At 39.7% G+C, this 24,332-nt stretch overlaps 1 protein-coding gene across 4 annotated transcripts; it reads left to right on the plus strand.

Annotated features, from left to right (window-relative positions):
• The first annotated feature begins 734 nt into the window (after window positions 1–734).
• Window positions 735–23,822, plus strand: LOC148406726 (uncharacterized). Of its 4 annotated transcripts, none has more exons than XM_088405759.1 (4): window positions 735–773; window positions 20,811–21,264; window positions 21,370–23,140; window positions 23,215–23,822. In XM_088405759.1, the coding sequence occupies exons 3-4, from the start codon at window positions 23,049–23,051 to the stop codon at window positions 23,795–23,797; spliced, it is 675 nt and encodes a 224-aa protein (XP_088261885.1). In that variant the 5' UTR covers window positions 735–773; window positions 20,811–21,264; window positions 21,370–23,048; the 3' UTR covers window positions 23,798–23,822. The 4 variants fall into 4 exon arrangements, 3 of the variants coding, with proteins under 3 accessions (XP_088261885.1, XP_088261884.1, XP_088261883.1); XM_088405758.1 differs by having other exon boundaries at window positions 737–773; window positions 20,808–21,264; XR_015864078.1 differs by lacking the exon at window positions 735–773 and having other exon boundaries at window positions 20,466–21,264; window positions 21,370–21,432; window positions 21,886–23,140.
• Window positions 23,823–24,332: the final 510 nt, after the last annotated feature.

Raw genomic sequence — 24,332 nt, forward strand, 5'->3', positions numbered from 1 at the left:
AAGCCTTGCCACTGTCTGATAAAGAAGAAAACAGCAACGTAGTCAACAGTCAATTCTGCCAACCCTCATAAAATAGCCACATTAAGGACATCTTGTGATCAAATTGTCATAGCACTTAGTTTACATTCTATAACATTCACTCTTCCATTTATGTCTGCCTAATTTATCTGACCAAGGGTACTGACAAGTAGGCAGATTGTCAGTGGGTTTTCACCTTTATTTTCAGTGATTGTCTAATTGCATACCAGACTTCATATTTTGGGGGAAATTATTTTAGAAAAACATTAAAAAAAGGTGAAAATTAACATTTTTAATTCATTACTGACATGGTTACGAGATGTGTATTGTATCAACGTTAAGGTCTGCTTACAAGCTAAAGTATTTCTGTACTCTCACTGGCGATGTGATTTATCCAATTGCAAATGCACTTGCTAAAGTACCTGGAGGTCTGTAGTTCTTGATAACACATCATTTTTGAGCCCATAGATACAGTTGCCTTTGCATTGGATGGTGATGCCCATTCAAGACTGCATCAATTGGTGAACGTCAAAGAAAAGCATATAATTACAGAACAATGAAACTAGATGCATGTTTATGTGATACATATATTGTATGTGACCTTATCATAATGAGTATTTTGTGCAAATATATTGCGCAGCCCTAGTAAAAAATCTAAATATGTGTTTTGAGTGAAATGTTCCAGAGTTCATGTCTGTGTTGCTTTATGTGTCTACAGAGCCTGCTGTTGAATCCAGTTTTTCTCCCAACTTGAGGTGTGTGCAAATTACTTAACCATGTTCTGAACAGGCTGTTGTGGCAACTATGGTGATGTGCCATACAAAGGACATGCGGTATTCAAAAAAGACATTGTTCATGTTGAATGAGTGTTATGTTTGAATGTACACACTAAGCATTTTTTCAAATGACCACACATACGGTGCAGAAAGCGCGATTATGTTAGTCCACTCTGTTTACCTGTTATTCAACCTCTTGTGTATAAGTGATGCACAATAAGGTTAGTGTTCACACACTTGAAACATCCATTCATTTCTGTAGCTGATTTTGTGTCAGGCATCGACTGATAATAGATTCTGATGGTATGATAACCTTGCGCAAAAATATCACAGTAGCAAATGTACACCTCTATTTATTTCCTTTGAATACCAATCATATTTTATTTTTTACAAAAATTAATTGCATATTCAGTAAATTGAGAAATATGTACCATGTTTAATACAAAAATTAAATGCATAAATATTTTAATATGGCAGTGTTTGCTTTTAGTTCCCCATCAGTGGTAAGCTATTAAGAGGCTCCACCGCACTGTCATTAATGTTCACTGTGAGGCAGACTAGTTAAAAAAAAATTATCCTGTATAATGAAATTTGTTTTCTAAATAACTTAGAATGCTATCAGCTCTAAACCTTAAAATCATACAATAAGCAATTTTGTTTTATTGACTTCATCATAAATTCACTGTTTGGATCACAAATGATCATTTGTTGTTGCCTTATTGAAGTCGTGGAAGGCGTGGTGTCAATGTCTTACATTGTTAGCAATCTTAAATTTCCCAAAAGTGGGCGATATAATCAAAATTCAGCATATATATTAGTTTACACACGCAAACGTGCCATTTTTTCCAACATGTTGTTTGATTTATCATTCTTTTTTTTACCTTGCCAACAAGGTAAAAAAAAAAAAACTAGAGGAGCAAGCAGCTATAACGGGCCCTCGCAGACATGAGCACGTTGAAGGATGAACAGTTCCGAGGTATGGACAAATTTGGGTATGAATGTATTCGTGCATATGCAGGCGAACTGTAGAGGTCAATGTTCTAGAAAAGGTAACATTTTTATTGTCTGTGGTGATTCTGAGGTGATTCTAGCACTACGATGGAATATATGTTTGTTGATGTCTGAAGGAATTGACTTTCAATCAACGTGTGAAGTAGTGAAAAGATGAGATCATCTGGGACAAACTGCATCAGCATTTACTGTTACGATAAACACTGGTGGCATAGGAAATATGATTCAAGTATTTTGAAGCCCCGCCCCCATCATATAGGTTAGCCGACCTTGATGAAATTTTGCCCAATGGTGTTACTCTGTCAGGTAATGGAGCACCTCAAATGTGAATTTGATCGGGTCCAGGGTTTTGGTACCGAAAAATGTACAAAATCTGGCCAAATGCTACATTCAACAATTGATAACTCTGGTTCTGTACATCCTAACATATGGCGCTCTATGATGTTTTTGTAGGTCTTGAGGTCTTACATATACATATAAAATTTCGTAGCTCTAGGTCAAACGGGTCATAACTGACTCTTATTTTATGATCACCTGGGCTCAATTACAGTAAGTTTAGATGACTTGAGCAAACTCCGAATTTGGGGTTGCATACAGACCACCCACTTTATCACAAAGTCATAAAATTTAGATACCTTTAATCTCTAAGTCTCGATGCTATTCGGACAAATCTTCAGCACATTTACTCTGACGTGCTTAGCACAACACATGAAAGTTTAAAAATTGACATTTTTGTCTGTGACTAGGTGGCGCTATCATTAAGTTGATAATCAACCATGCCTGTATTTTAAAGCTATGATGAGTAAAATATCTGTAAAGTTTCAGATTTTTTAAAACTTGCACATTGGAGTTTTTAGGGTTTTTGTTGCTCATGGCGAATGAAATTTGAGTTTAAAACACGTATTTTGAAGCCCCACCCCATCATTTATGTTGGCCGATCTTCACAAAATTTTTCCCAAATGTTCCCCTATGTTAGATAATGGGGCACGCCAAATGTAAAGTTGATCGGGTCAAGGGTTTCGGTACCGAAAAATGTAGAAAATCGGGCCAAATTCTACATTCAACTATTGATCTGGTTCTGTACATCCTAACATATGCTGCTCTATAATGTTTTTGTAGGTCTTGAGGTCCTACATATGCTTAAAAAAATTTGTAGCTCGAGGTCAAACGGGAAAGAAGGGGCTGCCGTTTGAAGGATCATCTGGGCTAAATTACAGCAAGTTTTGCTGATTTGGGCAAACTCTGACTTTGAGGTGGCATACAGACCATCACCCTAATCACAAAGCCGTGAAATTTGAAAACCCATTTTATCTAAGTCTCGATGCTATTTGTACAAATTTTCAGTCCATTTACTCTTTTGGGCTTTGCACAATACATGAAAGTTTAAAAAATGACATTTTTGTCTGTAACTAGGTGGCGCTGTGAATAATTTTAAAATTTATCATGCAGATTTTTTAAGGACATAACTAGTAAATTTTCTGTAAAGTGTCAGATTTTTTGAAGCTTGCACATTGGAGTTATTAAGGTTTTTGTTGCTCTTGGCGAAGGAAATTTGACAAATAATTTAAAGCCCCGCCCCCATCATATATGTTGGCCGATCTTCACGAAATTTCACCCAAACGTGGCCCTACGCGTGATATTGGAGCACGCCAAATCTAAAGTTGATCGGCTTAATTGTTTAGGAGCTATTAAGAAGAATTTGCTACCTGCAAACATCCTAAAATGGTCCAAAAAGGCACATAAAAAAATGCATAGCTCTGGTTCTGTACATCCTAGCATATGGTGTTCTATAACTTTTTTGTAGGTCTTGAGGTGCTATATATGCCTAAAAAATTTCAAAGCTCTAGGTGAAACTGGCCGTGACCCCGGAGAAGTGTTCGACTCTAGGTGGCGCTAAAAATCATTTTTTTAGATTTTATGTATGAAAACACCAAAATACCTAATTTTGCAGCAGGCCCGATGAGTGTGCAAATTTTGGTGACTTTTCGTGCATGTTTAGGCCCTCACATTTGCGATTTACTTTGGAGAATAATAATAATAACTAGAGCTGCAAGCAGCTATAAAGGGCCCTCGCAGACCTGTGCACGTTGGGGTATGAACAGGTCGGGGTATGAACAAGGACTATGAATGATGAAAAATTAGTTGTAGATCACTTCAGTGCAGGACTATTACCAAATATGTAAAATTTAGACAAGGTGGGACAATGTTGGTGGAGTTACTGCAGCTTTAATTGTTCCAATTTTGTGACTTTCAATGCCATATAGGCCACAGCCACTGTCGAAACATTGTACTGATTTGTGGAGGGCATAAAGCATGGCCACTGGATTTTCAGAAAACATTTAAGGGATATCACTTCAAGGGGCTAAGCAGCGTACATAAAAACATTAAGGATTTGCTATATTTTTTGCTGCCATTAGGTGGCGCTCGTACTATGATAAAAAAATAGGCTTGTAGGTGTGTTTCACATTGGACTCCCATCCCATATATGAAGTTTTGCAAACATCAGATCATCTAGGTCCAATTACAGCAACTTTTACCGTTTTGGCAAGACATCAGACTTTGAGTTTGCATAGAGGCCACGCCCTTTAATGAAAAGTCATAAAAGTTGAGAACCTTAATGTTCCAATGTGTCATAGCTTTTCTGACCATTTTTGAGTTCACTTAGTCAAACAGGCATTTCACAGTACATAAAAGTATAAAAAATGAGATATTTGTCCGCCACTGGGTGGCACTGTAAATGATTTGAAATTTTATCACATAGCTGTATAATTGCATGACTTTTAAAGTCCCAGGAAAGTTTCAGATGGTTTGAAGCTGTCATAGATGAGTTATTAAGATTTTTGTCACTCTTGGCGAAGAAAATATTAAAAACAATTTGAAGCTCCGCCCCCATCTTTTATGTCAAGAGATCTTCACGATATTTGGACTATGTGTGTCCATCAGTTGGATAATGATTCATGCCAAAGTTGAAGGTAATGGGGTGAATCGTTTAAGAGAAAAAGGCACTAGTTTGAGACCAGCTAATGTCTAAGAATGGGACAAAACTGCACATTAAAAAAATTCATAACAATTTTTCTGTACATGCTTGCACGTCACTTCTATTGACTTTTTTGTAGGTCTTACAGTCCTTCATTGGCATACAAAGTTTCATAGCTGTAGGTCAAACCAAACAGGATTGACTGTAATCATTCGACTAATTAAATTTTTGCAGCCACTAGGTGGCGCTAGCTTAAAACTGGAATATATTTTTGTCGATATGTTCAGGAGAATATTTTCATCCAATATGTGAAATTGTGAGAAGATCAGATCATCTGGGTCAAATTACAGCAACTTTTACTGGACAGATAAAGTTTCGGAATGAAAATGGTCGTAGAGGCCACGCCCATTATCGAAACTTCGTAAAATTTTGTGGAGGTCAGCAAGGCTGTCTAGAGGCTTTTCAGACTTAATTTCAGCGATATTACTTCAAAGGGCTCAGCTAAACACATAAAAACGTTAAAAAAATGCTATATTTTTGGCTGCCACTAGGTGGCGCTCGCACTATAACAAAAAATACGTTGATAGGTGTATTCCGCATTGGAAACCCATCAAATATATTAAGTTTAGACAAGATAAGACCATCTGGGACCAAACACAGCAACTTTGTTCGTTTTGGCGAGACATCAGACTGACATTTTTGTTTGCCACTAGATGGCCTTATAAGCAATTGAAGATCTTTTGAAACACATGTGTTAAGGGCTTAAGTCTTCATGTGTGTGTGAAGTTTCAGATTTTTCCAAGCTTGTAAAGCTGAGTTATAAAGGTTTGGTTCACATGTGGCAAAGTAAACATCAAAGGCATAATATGAAGCCCCGCCCCCAACATATTTGATGGCCGATCGTCACAAAAATTTGATCAATTGTTCCTCACAGTCAGATAAAACATCACAGCAAATTTGAAGTCGATCGGGTCAAGCATTTGGGAGAAAAAAGGAGCAGTTCGGGACCTGCAAATGAGCAAAAACGGGCCAAAAGTGGACATTCAAAAATTCATAACTCTCTTTCTGTACATCTGAGCATATGTCTCGCGCTGACTTTTTTGTAGGGCTCGAGGTCCTACATAAGGCTACAAATTTTTGGAGCTCTAGGTCAAACGGGCCGGGAGTGAGAGGCTATTTTCCACTCATAAGGCCATTTTGGGGCCAATTACAGCCACTTTTTTCGTTTTGGCGAGTCATCTGACTTTGAGGTGGCATGCAGACTACGCCCATTATCGAAAAGTTGTAAAATTTTAAAACCTTTATATTCCATATCTTAATGATATTCTGACCAATTTTCATTTGTTTTACTCAAACAGACTGAGCACAATACATGAAAGTGTAAAAAATGACATTTTAATCAACCACTAGGCGGCGCTAGTAGGTATTAAAAAAAACTTTTTTCAAAGGTGTTAAAGGCATAAGTTTCCATGTGTCTATGAAGTTTTAGATTTTTTTAAGCTAGTACATCAAAGTTATTAAGGTTTTTGTCCCTCTTGGCGAAGGAAAAATTGAACACATAATTTGAAGCCACGCCCCTATCATATATGTCAGCGGATCTGCACCAAATTTTGCCCACTTGTGCCCCTATGTGTGAATATGGACCACAGCAAATTTGAAGGTGATTGAGTAAAGCGTTTAGGAGAAACAAGGAGCAGTTTGGGACCTGCAAACGTGCAAAAATGGGCCAAAAATGCACATTCAAAAATTCATAACTCTTTTTCTGTACATCTGAGCACATGGCTCACGCTGACTTTTTTGTAGGTCTCTAGGTCCTACATATGCCTAAAAGTTTTCGTAGCTCTAGGTCAAACGGGCCGGGACCAAGTGCACTTTTTCGACCTTAGGTGGCGCTGCAGAGCCATTTTTTTTGCATTGTTTTAGGAAACACAAAAATCTCAAATTTTTCACCGGGCCCGACAAATGTGCAAATTTTGGTGACTTTTCGTGCATGTTTAGGCCCTCAAAAATGGAAAAGCGCTGCACAGTAAATAATAATAATAACTAGAGCTGCAAGCAGCTATAAAGGGCCCTCGCAGACCTGTGCACGTTGGGGTATGAACAGGTCGGGCTATGAACAAGGACTATGAATGATGAAAAATTAGTTGTAGATCCCTTCAGTGCAGGACTATTACCAAATATGTAAAATTTAGACAAGGTGGGACAATGTGGGTGGAGTTACTGCAGCTTTTATTGTTCCAATTTTGTGACTTTCAATGCCATATAGGCCACAGCCACTTTCGAATTATCGTACTGATTTGTGGAGGGCATAAGGCATGGCCACTGGCTTTTCAGAAAACATTTAAGGGATATCACTTCAAGGGGCTCAGCAGAGTACATAAAAACGTTAAGGATTTGCTTTTTTTTTTTTTTGCTGCCATTAGGTGGCGCTCGTAATATGATAAAAAATAGGCTCCTAGGTGTGTTTCACATTGGACTCCCATCCCATATACGAAGTTTTAAAAATACCAGATCGTCTAGGTCCAATTACAGCAACTTTTACCGTTTTCGCGAGACATCGGATTGTGAGTTGGCATAGAGGCCACGCCCTTTATTGAAAAATCATAAAAGTTGAGAACCTTAATGTTCCAATGTGTCATAGCTTTTCTGACCATTTTTGAGTTCTTTTAGTCAAACAGGCATTTCACAGTACATAAAAGTATAAAAAATGAGATTTTTGTCCGCCGCTGGGTGGCGCTGTAAATGATTTGAAAGTTTATGACATAGCTGTATTATTGCATTACTTTTAAAGGCCCAGGAAAGTTTCAGATGGTTTGAAGCTTTCATAGCTGAGATATTAAGATTTTTGTCACTCTTGGCAAAGGAAGTATTAAACATAATTTGAAGCTCCGCCCCCATCTTTTATGTCAAGAGATCTTCACGATATTTGGACTATGTGTGCCCCTCAGTTGGATAATGATTCATGCCAAAGTTGAAGGTAATGGGGTGAATCGTTTAAGAGAAAAAGGCACTAGTTTGAGACCAGCTAATGTCTAAGAATGGGACAAAACTGCACATTAAAAAAATTCATAACAATTTTTCTGTACATCCTAGCACATCACTTCTATTGACTTTTTTGTAGGCCTTGCAGTCCTTCATTTGCCTACAAATTTTCATAGCTGTAGGTCAAACCAAACAGGATTGACTGTAATCTTTCGACTAATGACATTTTTTGCAGCCACTAGGTGGCGCTAGCTGTAAACTGGAATATATTTTTGTCGATATGTTCAGGAGAATATTTTCATCCAATGTGTGAAATTGTGAGAAGATCAGATCATCTGGGTCAAATTACAGCAACTTTTACTGGACAGATAAAGTTTCGGAATGAAAATGGTCGTAGAGGCCACGCCCATTATCGAAACTTCGTAAAATTTGGTGGAGGTCAGCAAGGCTGTCTAGAGGCTTTTCAGACTTAATTTCAGCGATATTACTTAGAAGGGCTCAGCTAAACACATAAAAACGTTTAAAAAATGCTATATTTTTGGCTGCCACTAGGTGGCGCTCGCACTATAACAAAAAATACGTTGATAGGTGTATTCCGCATTGGAAACCCATCAAATATATTAAGTTTAGACAAGATAAGACCATCTGGGACCAAACACAGCAACTTTGTTCGTTTTGGCGAGACATCAGACTGACATTTTTGTTTGCCACTAGATGGCCTTATAAGCAATTGAAGATTTTTTTAAACACTTGTGTTAAGGGCTTGAGTCTCCATGTGTCTGTGAAGTTTCAGATTTTTCTAAGCTTGTAAAGCTGAGTTATAAAGGTTTGTTTCACATGTGGCAAAGTAATCATCAAAGGCATACTATAAAGCTCCGCCCCCAACATATTTGATCGCGGATCATCACAAAAATTTGAACAATTGTGCCTCACAGTCAGATAAAACATCACAGCAAATTTGAAGTCGATCGGGTCAAGCGTTTGGGAGAAAAAAGGAGCAGTTCGGGACCTGCAAATGAGCAAAAACTGGCCAAAAGTGCACATTCAAAAATTCATAACTCTCTTTCTGTACATCTGAGCACATGGCTCGCGCTGACTTTTTTGTAGGGCTTGAGGTCCTACATAAGGCTACAAATTTTTGGATCTCTAGGTCAAACGGGCCGGGAGTGAGAGGCTATTTTCCACTCATAAGGCCATTTTGGGGCCAATTACAGCCACTTTTTTCGTTTTGGCGAGTCATCTGACTTTGAGGTGGCGTGCAGACTACGCCCATTATCGAAAAGTCGTAAAATTTTTAAACCTTAATATTCCATGTCTTAATGATATTCTGACCAATTTTCATTTGTTTTACTCAAACAGACTGAGCACAATACATGAAATTGTAAAAAATGACATTTTAATCAACCACTAGGCGGCGCTAGTAGGTATTGAAAAAAACTTTTTTTAAAGGTGTTAAAAGACATAAGTTTCCATGTGTCTATGAAGTTTTAGATTTTTTTAAGCTAGTACATCAAAGTTATTAGGGTTTTTGTCCCTCTTGGCGAAGGAAAAATTGAACACATAATTTGAAGCCACGCCCCTATCATATATGTCAGCGGATCTGCACCAAATTTTGCCCACTTGTGCCCCTATGTGTGAATATGGACCACAGCAAATTTGAAGGCGATTGAGTAAAGCGTTTAGGAGAAACAAGGAGCAGTTTGGGACCTGCAAACGTGCAAAAATGGGCCAAAAATGCACATTCAAAAATTCATAACTCTTTTTCTGTACATCTGAGCACATGGCTCACGCTGACTTTTTTGTAGGTCTCTAGGTCCTACATATGGCTAAAAATTTTCGTAGCTCTAGTTCAAACGGGCCGGGACCAGGTGCACTTTTTCAACCTTAGGTGGCGCTGCAGAGCCATTTTTTTTGCATTGTTTTGGGAAACACAAAAATATCCAATTTTTCACCGGGCCCGACAAATGTGCAAATTTTGGTGACTTTTCGTGCATGTTTAGGCCCTCAAAAATGGAAAAGCGCTGCACAGTAAATAATAATAATAATAATAATAATCTGGAGAAAAACAAGAGGGCTCTCGCAGCGGTAGCTGCTCGGGCCCTAACTAGAGCTGCAAGCAGCTATAAAGGGCCCTCGCAGACCTGTGCACGTTGGGGTATGAACAGGTCAGGGTATGAACAAGGACTATGAACGATGAAAAAGTAGTTGTAGATGACTTTAGTGCAGGACTCTTACCAAATATGTAAAATTTAGACAAGGTGGGACAATGTGGGTGAAGTTACTGCAGCTTTTATTGTTCCAATTTTGTGACTTTCAATGCCATATAGGCCACACCCACTGTGGAAACATCGTACTGATTTGTGGAGGGCATAAGGCATGGCCACTGGCTTTTCAGAAAACATTTAAGGGATATCACTTCAAAGGGCTCAGCAGAGTACATAAAAACATTAAGGATTTGCTATATTTTTTGCTGCCACTAGGTGGCGCTCGTACTATGATTAAAAAATAGGCTTGTAGGTGTGTTTCACATTGGACTCCCATCCTATATATGAAGTTTTAAAAATATCAGATCGTCTAGATCCAATTACAGTAACTTTTACTGTTTTTGCGAGACATCGGATTTTGAGTTGGCATAGAGGCCACGCCGTTTATTGAAAAGTCATAAAAGTTCAGAACCTTAATGTTCCAATGGGTCATAGCTTTTCTGACTATTTTTGAGTTCATTTAGTCAAACAGGCATTTCACAGTACATAAAAGTATAAAAAATGAGATTTTTGTCCGCCACTGGGTGGCGCTGTAAATGATTTGAAAGTTTATCACATAGCTGTATTATTGCATGACTTTTAAAGTCCCAGGAAAGTTTCAGAAGGTTTGAAGCTGTCATAGCTGAGTTATTAAGATTTTTGTCACTCTTGGCGAAGGAAGTATTAAACATAATTTGAAGCTCCGCCCCCATCTTTTATGTCAAGAGATCTTCACGATATTTGGCCTATGTGTGCCCCTCAGTTGGATAATGATTCATGCCAAAGTTGAAGGTAATGGGGTGAATCGTTTAAGAGAAAAAGGCACTAATTTGAGACCAGCTAATGTCTAAGAATGGGACAAAACTGCACATTAAAAAAATTCATAACAATTTTTCTGTACATCCTAGCACATAACTTCTATTGACTTTTTTGTAGGTCTTGCAGTCCTTCATTTGCCTACAAAGTTTTATAGCTGTAGGTCAAACCAAACAGGATTGACTGTAATCTTTCAACTAATTACATTTTTTGCAGCCACTAGGTGGCGCTAGCTTTAAACTGGAATATATTTTTGTTGATATGTTCAGGAGAATATTTTCATCCAATGTGTGAAATTGTGAGAAGATCAGATCATCTGGGTCAAATTACAGCAACTTTTACTGGACAGATAAAGCTTCGGAATGAAAATGGTCGTAGAGGCCACGCCCATTATCAAAACTTCGTAAAATTTGGTGGAGGTCAGCAAGGCTGTCTAGAGGCTTTTCAGACTTAATTTCAGTGATAATACTTCAAAGGGCTCAGCTAAACACATAAAAATGTTTCAAAAATGCTAAATTTTTGGCTCCCACTAGGTGGCGCTCGTACTATGACAAAAAATACGTTGATAGGTGTATTCCGCATTGGAAACCCATCAAATATATGAAGTTTAGAAAAGATAAGACCATCTGGGTCCAAATACAGCAACTTTGTTCGTTTTCGCGAGACATCAGACTGACATTTTTGTTTGCCACTAGGTGGCCTTATAAGCAATTTAATATTTTTTTAAACACATGTGTTAAGGGTTTTGAGTCTTCATGTGTCTGTGAAGTTTCAGATTTTTCCAAGCTTGGAAAGCTGAGTTATAAAGGTTTGTTTCACATGTGGCAAAGTAATCATCAAAGGCATAATATGAAGCCCCGCCCCCAACATATTTGATGGCGGATCATCACAAAAATTTGAACAATTGTGCCTCACAGTCAGATAAAACATCACAGCAAATTTGAAGTCGATCGGGTCAAGCGTTTGGGAGAAAAAAGGAGCAGTTCGGGACCTGCAAATGAGCAAAAACGGGCCAAAAGTGCACATTCAAAAATTCATAACTCTCTTTCTGTACATCTGAGCACATGGCTCGCGCTGACTTTTTTGTAGGGCTCGAGGTCCTACATAAGGCTACAAATTTTTGTAGCTCTAGGTCAAACGAGCCGGGAGTGAGAGGCTATTTTCCACTCATAAGGCCATTTTGGGGCCAATTACAGCCACTTTTTTCGTTTTGGCGAGTCATCTGACTTTGAAGTGGCGTGCAGACCACGCCCATTATCGAAAAATCATAAAATTTTAAAATCTTAATATTCCATGTCTTAATGATATTCTGACCAATTTTCACTTGTTTTACTCAAACAGACTGAGCACAATACATGAAAGTGTAAAAAATGACATTTTAATCAACCACTAGGCGGCGCTAGTAGGTATTTAAAAAAACTTTTTTCAACGGTGTTAAAGACATAAGTTTTCATCTATCTATGAAGTTTTAGATTTTTTTAAGCTAGTACATCAAAGTTATTAAGGTTTATGTCACTCTTGGCGAAGGAAAAATTGAACACATAATTTGAAGCCACGCCCCTATCATATATGTCAGCGGATCTGCACGGAATTTTGCCCAGTTGTGGCCCTATGTCTAATTATAGACCACAGCAAATTTAAGGGTGATTGCATAAAGCGTTTAGGAGAAACAAGGAGCAGTTTAGGACCTGCAAACGTGCAAAAATGGGCCAAAAATGCACATTCAAAAATTCATAACTCTTTTTCTGTACATCTGAGCACATGGCTCACGCTGACTTTTTTGTAGGTCTCTAGGTCCTACATATGTCTAAAAATTTTCGTAGCTCTAGGTCAAACGGGCCCGGATCAGGTGCACTTTTTCAACCTTAGGTGGCGCTGCAGAGACATTTTTTTTGCATTGTTTTGGGAAACACAAAAATATCCAATTTTTCACCGGGCCCGACAAATGTGCAAATTTTGGTGACTTTTCGTGCATGTTTAGGCCCTCAAAAATGGAAAAGCGCTGCACAGTAAATAATAATAATAATAACTAGAGCTGCAAGCAGCTATAAAGGGCCCTCGCAGACCTGTGCACGTTGGGGTATGAACAGGTCGGGGTATGAACAAGGACTATGAATGATGAAAAATTAGTTGTAGATCCCTTCAGTGCAGGACTATTACCAAATATGTAAAATTTAGACAAGGTGGGACAATGTGGGTGGAGTTACTGCAGCTTTTATTGTTCCAATTTTGTGACTTTCAATGCCATATAGGCCACACCCACTGTCGAGACATTGTACTCATATGTGGGGGGCATAAGGCATGGCCACTGGCTTTGCAGAAAACATTTTAAGGATATCACTTTAAGGGGCTCAGCAGAGTACATAAAAACATTAAGAATTTGCTATTTTTTTTTGCTGCCACTAGGTGGCGCTCGTACTATGATAAAAAATAGGCTTGTAGGTGTGTTTCACATTGGACTCCCATCCCATATACGAAGTTTTAAAAAATATCAGATCATCTAGTTCCAATTACAGCAACTTTTACCGTTTTGGCGAGACATCGGATTTTGAGTTGGCATTGAGGCCACGCCCTTTATTGAAAAGTCATAAAAGTTGAGAACCTTAATGTTCCAATGTGTCATAGCTTTTCTGACCATTTTTGAGTTCATTTAGTCAAACAGGCATTTCACAGTACATAAAAGTATAAAAAAATGAGATTTTTGTCCGCCACTGGGTGGCGCTGTAAATGATTTGAAAGTTTATCACATAGCTGTATTATTGCATGACTTTTAAAGTCCCAGGAAAGTTTCAGATGGTTTGAAGCTGTCATAGCTGAGTTATTAACATTTTTGTCACTCTTGGCGAAGGAAGTATTAAACATAATTAGAAGCTCCGCCCCCATCTTTTCTGTCAAGAGATCTTCACGATATTTGGACTATGTGTGCCCCTCAGTTGGATAATGATTCATGCCAAAGTTGAAGGTAATGGGGTGAATCGTTTAAGAGAAAAAGGCACTAGTTTGAGACCAGCTAATGTCTAAGAATGGGACAAAACTGCACATTAAAAAAATTCTTAACAATTTTTCTGTACATCCTAGCACATCACTTCTATTGACTTTTTTGTAGGTCTTGCAGTCCTTCATTTGCCTACAAAGTTTCATAGCTGTAGGTCAAACCAAACAGGATTGACTGTAATCTTTCGACTAATGACATTTTTTGCAGCCACTAGGTGGCGCTAGCTGTAAACTGGAATATATTTTTGTAGATATGTTCAGGAGAATATTTTCATCCAATGTGTGAAATTGTGAGAAGGTCAGATCATCTGGGTCAAATTACAGCAACTTTTACTGGACAGATAAAGCTTCGGAATGAAAATGGTCGTAGAGGCCACGCCCATTATCGAAACTTCGTAAAATTTGGTGGAGGTCAGCAGGGCTGTCTAGAGGCTTTTCAGACCTAATTTCAGCGATATTACATCAAAGGGCTCAGGTAAACACATAATAACGTTTAAAAAATGCTCTATTTTTGGCTGCCACTAGGTGGCGCTCGCACTATAACAAAAAATACGTTGTTAGGTGTATTCCGCATTGGAAACCCATCAAATATATGAAGTTTAGAAAAGATGAGACCATCTGGGACCAAACACAGCAACTTTGTTCGTTTTGGCGAGACATCAGACTGACATTTTTGTTTGCCACTAGATGGCCTTATAAGCAATTGAATATTTTTTTAAACACTTGTGTTAAGGGCTTGAGTCTCCATGTGTCTGTGAAGTTTCAGATTTTTCTAAGCTTGTAAAGCTGAGTTATAAAGGTTTGTTTCACATGTGGCAAAGTAATCATCAAAGGCATAATATAAAGCCCCGCCCCCAACATATTTGATGGCGGATCATCACAAAAATTTGAACAATTGTGCCTGACAGTCAGATAAAACATCACAGCAAATTTGAAGTCGATCGGGTCAAGCGTTTGGGAGAAAAAAGGAGCAGTTCGGGACCTGCAAATGAGCAAAAACGGGCTAAAGGTGCACATTCAAAAATTCATAACTCTCTTTCTGTACATTTGAGCATAGGGCTCGCGCTGACTTTTTTGTAGGGCTCGAGGTCCTACACAAGGCTACAAATTTTTGGAGCTCTAGGTCAAACGGGCCGGGAGTGAGAGGCTATTTTCCACTCATAAGGCCATTTTGGGGCCAATTACAGCCACTTTTTTCGTTTTGGCGAGTCATCTGACTTTGAGGTGGCGTGCAGACTACGCCCATTATCGAAAAGTCGTAAAATTTTAAAACCTTAATATTCCATGTCTTAATGATATTCTGACCAATTTTCATTTGTTTTACTCAAACAGACTGAGCACAATACATGAAAGTGTAAAAAATGACATTTTAATCAACCACTAGGCGGCGCTAGTAGGTATTTAAAAAAACTTTTTTTAAAGGTGTTAAAGATATAAGTTTCCATGTGTCTATGAAGTTTTAGATTTTTTTAAGCTAGTACATCAAAGTTATTAAGGTTTTTGTCACTCTTGGCGAAGGAAAAATTGAACACATAATTTGAAGCTCCGCCCGCATCTTTTATGTCAAGAGATCTTCACAATATTTGGACTATGTGTGCCCCTCAGTTGGATAATGATTCATGCCAAAGTTGAAGGTAATGGGGTGAATCGTTTAAGAGAAAAAGGCACTAGTTTGAGACCAGCTAATGTCTAAGAATGGGACAAAACTGCACATTAAAAAAATTCATAACAATTTTTCTGTACATCCTAGCACATCACTTCTATTGACATTTTTGTAGGTCTTACAGTCCTTCATTAGCCTACAAAGTTTCATAGCTGTAGGTCAAACCAAACAGGATTGACTGTAATCTTTCGACTAATGACTTTTTTTGCAGCCACTAGGTGGCGCTAGCTTTAAACTGGAATATATTTTTGTCGCTATGTTCAGGAGAATATTTTTATCCAATGTGTGAAATTGTGAGAAGATCAGATCATCTGGGTCAAATTACAGCAACTTTTACTGGACAGATAAAGCTTCGGAATGAAAATGGTCACAGAGGCCACGCCCATTAGCGAAACTTCGTAAAATTTAATGGAGGTCAGCAAGGCTGTCTAGAGGCTTGTCAGACTTAATTTCAGCAATATTACTTCAAAGGGCTCAGCTAAACACATAAAAACGTTTAAAAAAATGCTATATTTTTGGCTGCCACTAGGTGGCGCTCACACTATAGCAAAAAATAAGTTGATAGGTGTATTCCGCATTGGAAATCCATTAAATATGTAATGTTTAGAAAAGATAAGACCATCTGGGTCCAAATACAGCAATTTTGTTCGTTTTCGCGAGAAATCAGACTGACATTTTTGTTTGCCACTAGGTGGCCTTATAAGCAATTTAAGATTTTTTTAAACACATGTGTTAAGGGCTTGAGTCTTCATGTGTCTTTGAAGTTTCAGATTTTTCCAAGCTTGGAAAGCTGAGTTATAAAGGTTTGTTTCACATGTGGCAAAGTAATCATCAAAGGCTTAATATGAAGCCCCGCCCCCAACATATTTGATTGCGGATCGTCACGAAAATTTGAACAATTGTGCCTCACAGTCAGATAAAACATCACAGCAAATTTGAAGTCGATCGGGTCAAGCGTTTGGGAGAAAAAAGGAGCAGTTCGGGACCTGCAAATGAGCAAAAACGGGCCAAAGGTGCACATTCAAAAATTCATAACTCTCTTTCTGTACATCTGAGCATATGGCTCGCGCTGACTTTTTTGTAGGGCTCGAGGTCCTACATAAGGCTACAAATTTTTGTAGCTCTAGGTCAAATGGGCCGGGAGTAAGAGGCTATTTTCCACTCATAAGGCCATTTTGGGGCCAATTACAGCCACTTTTTTCGTTTTGGCGAGTCATCTGACTTTGAGGTGGCGTGCAGACTACGCCCATTATCGAAATGTCGTAAAATTTTAAAATCTTAATATTCCATGTCTTAATGATATTTTGACCAATTGTGACTTGTTTTACTCAAACAGACTGAGCACAATACATGAAAGTGTAAAAAATGACATTTTAATCAACCACTAGGCGGCGCTAGTAGGTATTTAAAAAAACTTTTTTCAACGGTGTTAAAGACATAAGTTTTCATCTATCTATGAAGTTTTAGATTTTTTTAAGCTAGTACATCAAAGTTATTAAGGTTTATGTCACTCTTGGCGAAGGAAAAATTGAACACATAATTTGAAGCCACGCCCCTATCATATATGTCAGCGGATCTGCACCAAATTTTGCCCAGTTGTGCCCCTATGTGTGAATATTGACCACCGCAAATTTGAAGGCGATTGAGTAAAGCGTTTAGGAGAAACAAAGAGCAGTTTGGGACCTGCAAACGTGCAAAAATGGGCCAAAAATGCACATTCAAAAAATCATAACTCTTTTTCTGTACATCTGAGCACATGGCTCGCGCTGACTTTTTTGTAGGTCTCTAGGTCCTACATATGCCTAAAAATTTTCGTAGCTCTAGGTCAAACGGGCCGGGACCAGGTGCACTTTTTCAACCTTAGGTGGCGCTGCAGAGCCATTTTTTTTGCATTGTTTTGGGAAACACAAAAATATCCAATTTTTCACCGGGCCCGACAAATGTGCAAATTTTGGTGACTTTTCGTGCATGTTTAGGCCCTCAAAAATGGAAAAGCGCTGCACAGTAAATAATAATAATAATAATAATAATAATCTGGAGAAAAACAAGAGGGCTCTCGCAGCGGTAGCTGCTCGGGCCCTAATAATAAGGATAATAATCTGGAGAAAAACAAGAGGGCTCTCGCAGCGGTAGCTGCTCGGGCCCTAATAATAATAATCCGGAGAAAAACAAGAGGGCTCTCGCAGCGGTAGCTGCTCGGGCCATAATAATCTGGAGAAAAACAAGAGGGCTCTCGCAGCGGTAGCTGCTCGGGCCTAATAATAATAAGAATAATAATCTGGAGAAAACCAGAGGGCTCTCGCAGCGGTAGCTGCTCGGGCCCTAATAATCTGGAGAAAAACAAGAGGGCTCTCGCAGCGGTAGCTGCTCGGGCCCTAATAATCCGGAGAAAAACAAGAGGGCTTTCGCAGCGGTAGCTGCTCGGGCCCTAATAATCTGGAGAAAAACAAGAGGGCTCTCGCAGCGGTAGCTGCTCGGGCCCTAATAATAATAATAATAATAATAATAATCCGGAGAAAAACAAGAGGGTTCTCGCAGCGGTAGCTGCTCGGGCCCTAATAATAAGAATAATAATCCGGAGAAAAACAAGAGGGCTCTCGCAGCGGTAGCTGCTCGGGCCCTAATAAGAATAATAATCCGGAGAAAAACAAGAGGGCTCTCGCAGCGGTAGCTGCTCGGGCCCTAATAATAATCCGGAGAAAAACAAGAGGGCTCTCGCAGCGGTAGCTGCTCGGGCCCTAATAATAATAATAATAAGAATAATAATCTGGAGAAAAACAAGAGGGCTCTCGCAGCGGTAGCTGCTCGGGCCCTAATAATAATAATAATAATAATAATAATCCGGAGAAAAACAAGAGGGTTCTCGCAGCGGTAGCTGCTCGGGCCCTAATAATAAGAATAATAATCCGGAGAAAAACAAGAGGGCTCTCGCAGCGGTAGCTGCTCGGGCCCTAATAAGAATAATAATCCGGAGAAAAACAAGAGGGCTCTCGCAGCGGTAGCTGCTCGGGCCCTAATAATAATCCGGAGAAAAACAAGAGGGCTCTCGCAGCGGTAGCTGCTCGGGCCCTAATAATAATAATAATAAGAATAATAATCTGGAGAAAAACAAGAGGGCTCTCGCAGCGGTAGCTGCTCGGGCCCTAATAATAATCTGGGGAGGAACAATAGGGACCTCGCAGTGGTCACTGCTCGGGCCCTAATAATAATAATAATAATAATCTGGGGAGGAACAATAGGGACCTCGCAGTGGTCACTGCTCGGGCCCTAATAATAATAATAATAATAATAATCTGGGGAGGAACAATTGGGACCTCGCAGTGGTCACTGCTCGGGCCCTAACAACTGCAATTGCCTTTGAATTGTTTTCAAAGGCATCTTATTGGGACAACTATGCAAGAAGCCTATCATAAACTGCCCTGTTCCAAGAAAGAAAAGAAAAAAAAGACTCTAACTACTGGTTATAAACAGCATTAGCCGTTATTGAAACCTTAAGTTTCTTCCACTCCATCTACTCCATTATATACTCAGAATGTACAGTAAGTCTATTCATTTATTAGTGATTCATTAGTAGTGCCCCTATTGCTCTGCTACTGCATTTTTTTATTTTGTTTTATTGTCTACTTAATTCTTTGCTTGATTATGTAATGTAGTCTGGTCGGGGAAGTGTACAGAATAAGAATTTCAGTGTGGTATTACTTAACCTTTTCACACTGTAGTTAACTGTCAACATGGTTTTTGGCCCATGCCTAGTACGAGCACTACTATTTAGCAGCTACATCACCGTGTGGTATGGTGCCTGCACCGTGTCCTGTCGTCACACTCCTTGTGCAAGCAGCTGACAGGATAATCATATACATAAGCATAACCTTTCCTACTCTACTGGACATCTACAACACGCGTCTCACCCGCAAAGCTGTTAGAATCGCGGGGGGTCCCTCCCCTTCCTGCCTGACCCACAGCCTCTTCAGCCTGCTGCCAATTGGGAAGAAAACTGCATGGCCCCTGAGCCCAGACCAGCAGGATCAAAAACAGTTTTCTCCAGAGACTCAACTCCCTGCCCGTGACTGCAACACTTGATTATTCTACATATTCCCATTGACCTTTCCTTTTCTTCATTGTTCATTATGCTATAATACTTTGTATGGGGCTTGAAAGGAAATATTTTTTTTTCTGCACTGTATTTTGTTCATATGGCAGGTTTGAGAAAGTGATATATATAATAATTGAACAAAAAACATGCTTTTAATTCACGAGTTTATTTAGGGTGTTTACCTGACAAACTTCCTGCTTTTTATCCATCGAAAACGGGGGTGGGCAAACTTTTTGACTTGACGGTCACTGCAGCGACTAATCCAGTGACCAAGTTTAGCCGTTCAGGTGGGTGCGGGAAGGGAGATTTTTTACGTGCAGCAATGAAATGGTGAGTAAATGATGTGCTCGAATCCAGAACTTATCCTTGTGATGTTTCCAATTATTAGTCATGCATAGCATTGAGCGCTTGAATTGTTTGGTGGCGTGGTGTGGCATTTTCCTTGCGTTCTTTGCGTTGTAGCGGTGTGGTAAAAACCGTATGACCTCCGTGCTGCCAACACACCTGTCCTTAAATAAGTTCCCAATGATCTCCTCAACCCTACCCCGCGCACCTATACCCCAGACACAGTGACCACTTATGCAACAACAATTATATAAAGAAACAATGGCTCCTCCAGTCACAAAGGGTTCTAAAATTTGACAAAACGGCCGCTCTAATTTCGGAACATTAAACACTTCATTATTGATTCTATAAATTGTTTGATTTTGTAAATGTAATAGTTTAACACACTGCTGAATTTGTTATCTGAACATAATAGTAATATAAATAAAAATTAAAATGAAAAGAAATAGACAAATAGTAAAAAAAAATCCTAGGAATAATATAGGAAAAATGAAAGATGAAAATGTGATATTTCATTAGATAATTAAAGAGAAAAATTCAAGCAGTCAAGTCCCGTGCATTTAACTATTAATCATTTAACAACTGAAAATTGAATTAACAAAATTAAGTTGTTGTCCCCCCCTCAATTCTGATAGTTACTATTTTAATGTACTAATAGTTCTGCTATCCTTCAGGATATTAATATTATTCTCCTGATAATTTCTTCACGTTCCCTAGGACAGATTAAAAAATCTAGCATATGGCCTCGCCTGATCTAGAATGATGCTACATTTGAATGTAAAAGGTTTTATGGGTTTCAATATTCTGGCACTTTTGTCTTGTACATGAAATGCATTATGCTTATGAACTTGCCTGTCGGATTATTTAAACGTGTTTTTTTTTCTTTCAGAAGATCTTCTTTACCTGACCCCAAACACACCTCTTTGTTGCTGCTCTACCTTTTTGTCTCTTCCTTCTTTCTATCTCACCCCATCAGATTAAGAGCATTGCCGAGGAAGAGGAAAAAATCTCAAGCGGTAAAGTCTTGCTGGCAGCGACGTTGTGGCTCCCAAGCAACTCTTGCACGCTCTGATTTTTGTTGTACCGAAGCACCCATATTAGAGATGAATACATGCCTGGGTGTGCCACCCATATCAGAGATCAATACATGCCTGAATGAGGCAATATCAGAGATTAATACATGCTTGGGTCAGTCGCCCATATCAGAGATCAATACATGCCTAAGTGAGGCACCTATATCAGAGATTCATGCATGCCTGAATGAGGCATCCTTTTCAGAGACTGGTAACCGTGCCAGTGAAGCACACGTTGAAAGTGGTGATGGATTGGCACCTGTCCGACCTAAGGTAACATATGTGTTGGCCTCTCACAGCCAAGCCCATCGCAGATATGGCAAATGGAGAAACAGCCAGTGTGTGGCTAACTCTGTTATATTTCTGGCATTCCTGCAGGAGTTAGATCACCTGACCAGCTCACATCTTGATCTTGTTCTCAAATGGGGCCATGAACTGTATGTAAGTGTTATGACTAAGTTGCAGCAGAAGGTCGCTTTGTTCATGATTTCTCGACTACCGATGAACTTCCAGAAATTGTAAGTGGGTTTTCAAAACAGCACATGTTAATAAAGAGTCTTTCATTGTGTGGCATGTTGACCTCTTTTTGTGGTGATGTGTATTATCTGAATCTTCGTGATAGACTTCAGTGCTTGACTGCAGAGGTATACTTTGCTCTTTTGATTATGCAATCACTGTGCATAGCTGTCTTTCGAGACCGTAAAGGCAGGTTTGGGATTTTTGATCCGCATAGCAGAGGATGTGATGGCCTCCCTGTTCAAGATGGCAAAGCTGTTATGATGCTTTTTACATGCTTGAATGATCTGATAGACACATTGATTAAGTCTTTCACAATATCGAACGCCAATTGTGATTCTCGTTACGAGATGATACCCGTTATTTTTGCATATGTAGATGTCACTGCTGATGATCATGAGATGGTGCCTTGTGCAGAGCGTTCTCCACCGATGGCGCAATAGGAATGTGTCAACACGAGCCGAGCGGTTGATGAGACCATTACAAGTTCTCGTACGAAAGAGCCAGCGCCTAATGCTGCAAAACAATGCACTGATCTGACGAACGACAACAATAAGGTGCTTTGCCCAACATCAGGTAAATTGCTGCAAGATTTGTCAAAAATGAGTAGAGCAAGAAAAAGAAAATTCCAAAGACGCATAAAGGCACAGGAAAAGATGAATGTTAACTCTGGAAACATACTACAGCGGAAAACTAAGAACATGAAACAAAAAGAAAAGTACAGTCAAAATGCAAAATTAAGACAACGTAAAAAGTGTTATCACAACTCGCTATCGACAAGACCTAAGTTATAGTTTAAAACAAAAGTACTACATCAGACAGCGTTACATGATCGACCAGCTCTATAGGAGGAAATCCCTTTCCCTCATTTCACATCGTTATAGGACAGATAATTGCTTCAGGATACGACAGCGCTCCTACATTACACAACAATATCGTACTGATCTTGCATTTAAAGATAGACTAACGTTGCTACATTAAACAACGATATAGTAATCTTGCATTTAAAGATAGACAACGTTGCTACATTAAACAACGATATCGTACTGATCTTGCATTTAAAGTAGACAACATTGCTACACTAAACAACGATATCGTAATGATCTTGCATTTAAAGATAGACAACGTTGCTACATTAAGCAACGATATCGTACTGATCTTGCATTTAAAGATAGACAACGTTGTTACACTAAACAACGATATCGTAACGATCTTGCATTTAAAGATAGACAACGTTGCTACATTAAACAATGGTACAGTAATGATCTTGTTGTGGCGGACACTAGGACCATGTCTCTCACCCAGTAGGCATGATGCTATGATCCTTTGATGCTTTGAACCTGTTGGCTTTGTCTTTGCTGTTTTGGACTTTGTTGTATCAGTTTTGTGATGGCATGCGAAGAGTAAAGATCTCCACTAGCACAGCAACGTGTGGTTTCTTCGCCTCGCCACATTGGTGACCCCGGATAGGTCATCTTGCCATATTATTATCCCAGACGTTAGAAAGTTTCGTCAGGCTGTTGGAGATGTAGTTTCGCCACATGGGTGACCCCGGACGTCAGAATGTTTCAGCGAGGAATCACCGTAGACGTCCCACTTCGTGGCATCCCTCCACCAGCCTACTATACGTCAGGTAATGCAGCAAGCTGGTACCATGTCAGCCAGCCAGCACCCCAACAAGGGTCCTCTCACCCCTTGGCGCACCAGGGATCGAGCCAGCCAGCAACAGGCTGGTACGGGCGCTGGTGAGAACGGCTGTGCAGTCCAATTTCGGAGTCCCTGGCCGTCGACCGGGATCTTCCAGCTGGGCGGCCTCATCTACTTCCGATGTCCGTCCGGCCTCAGCAGTAGGCCTCCAGCCACCATCATTCAGCCGCCCCCTCCGATTCACCATGCCCGCAGGTATGGTCCGAGTATACATCGGAGCGGGTCAGCTGGTGTTGGTGCCGCAGCAGGTTCATGCCCAGGCACAGACTGGGACACGGCCGGCCGTCACTCGGAAGCCACTGTGCCTGCCAGCATGCAGGTCAGCACTGCCACTCCGGCTCCTGCGGAACTTCAGAACATCCCTTTGCCAACGCTACCTCATGGTTTTCACGCTGAACGTCTCACCCTTACCCCCTGTCGCACCTGGGGCCCTGGTGTCACATACACCGCCCAGGACCGGACTGAGACTCAGGGTGCCAGACTGGTGAATACCCTGTGGGGTTTTCCGTTATGCCTTTCTGGGTGTTCGGGGGGGAGTTGTGTGGCGGACACTAGGACCATGTCTCTCACCCAGTTGGCATGATGCTATGATCCTTTGATGCTTTGAACCCGTTGGCTTTTTTTTTTCTGTTTTGGACTTTGTTGTATCAGTTTTGTGATGGCATGCGAAGAGTAAAGATCTCCACTAGCACAGCAACGTGTGGTTTCTTCGCCTCGCCACATTGTGTTTAAAAACAGGCAGTGCTCCTATGTCACAAACCGATACCAAAATGACTGAATTCAGAGCCAAACACAAGGAAATCATGAGACTTGACAACGAAAACTAGTGTGATTTATTAAGAACTAATGCGTTGCGTTGCACAATTAAGATTTTGAAAAAATACAAAGTCATAAACCAACTATTTAAAGAGAGAATCAGTTGTGAAATCACTAAAGCTATTGAGCTCTTCAAAAGACAAATTAAATTTGGACCCACATTTGTCTGCTCTGTGTGTCACAGAGCATTATTTCCTAACCAAGTGCACCCTTGTAAGCGCAGTACTTATAAGAAAAATAAACATACTGTTGAAAGTTGCCTCACAGGAAAGTATGTTCATATTTGTAATCATGAATGTGAA

This window comes from Hippichthys cyanospilos, chromosome 21 (assembly GCF_059441005.1).
Source record: "Hippichthys cyanospilos isolate Australia breed blue-spotted pipefish chromosome 21, RoL_Hcya_1.0, whole genome shotgun sequence".
Classification (NCBI taxonomy): Eukaryota; Metazoa; Chordata; class Actinopteri; order Syngnathiformes; family Syngnathidae; genus Hippichthys; species Hippichthys cyanospilos.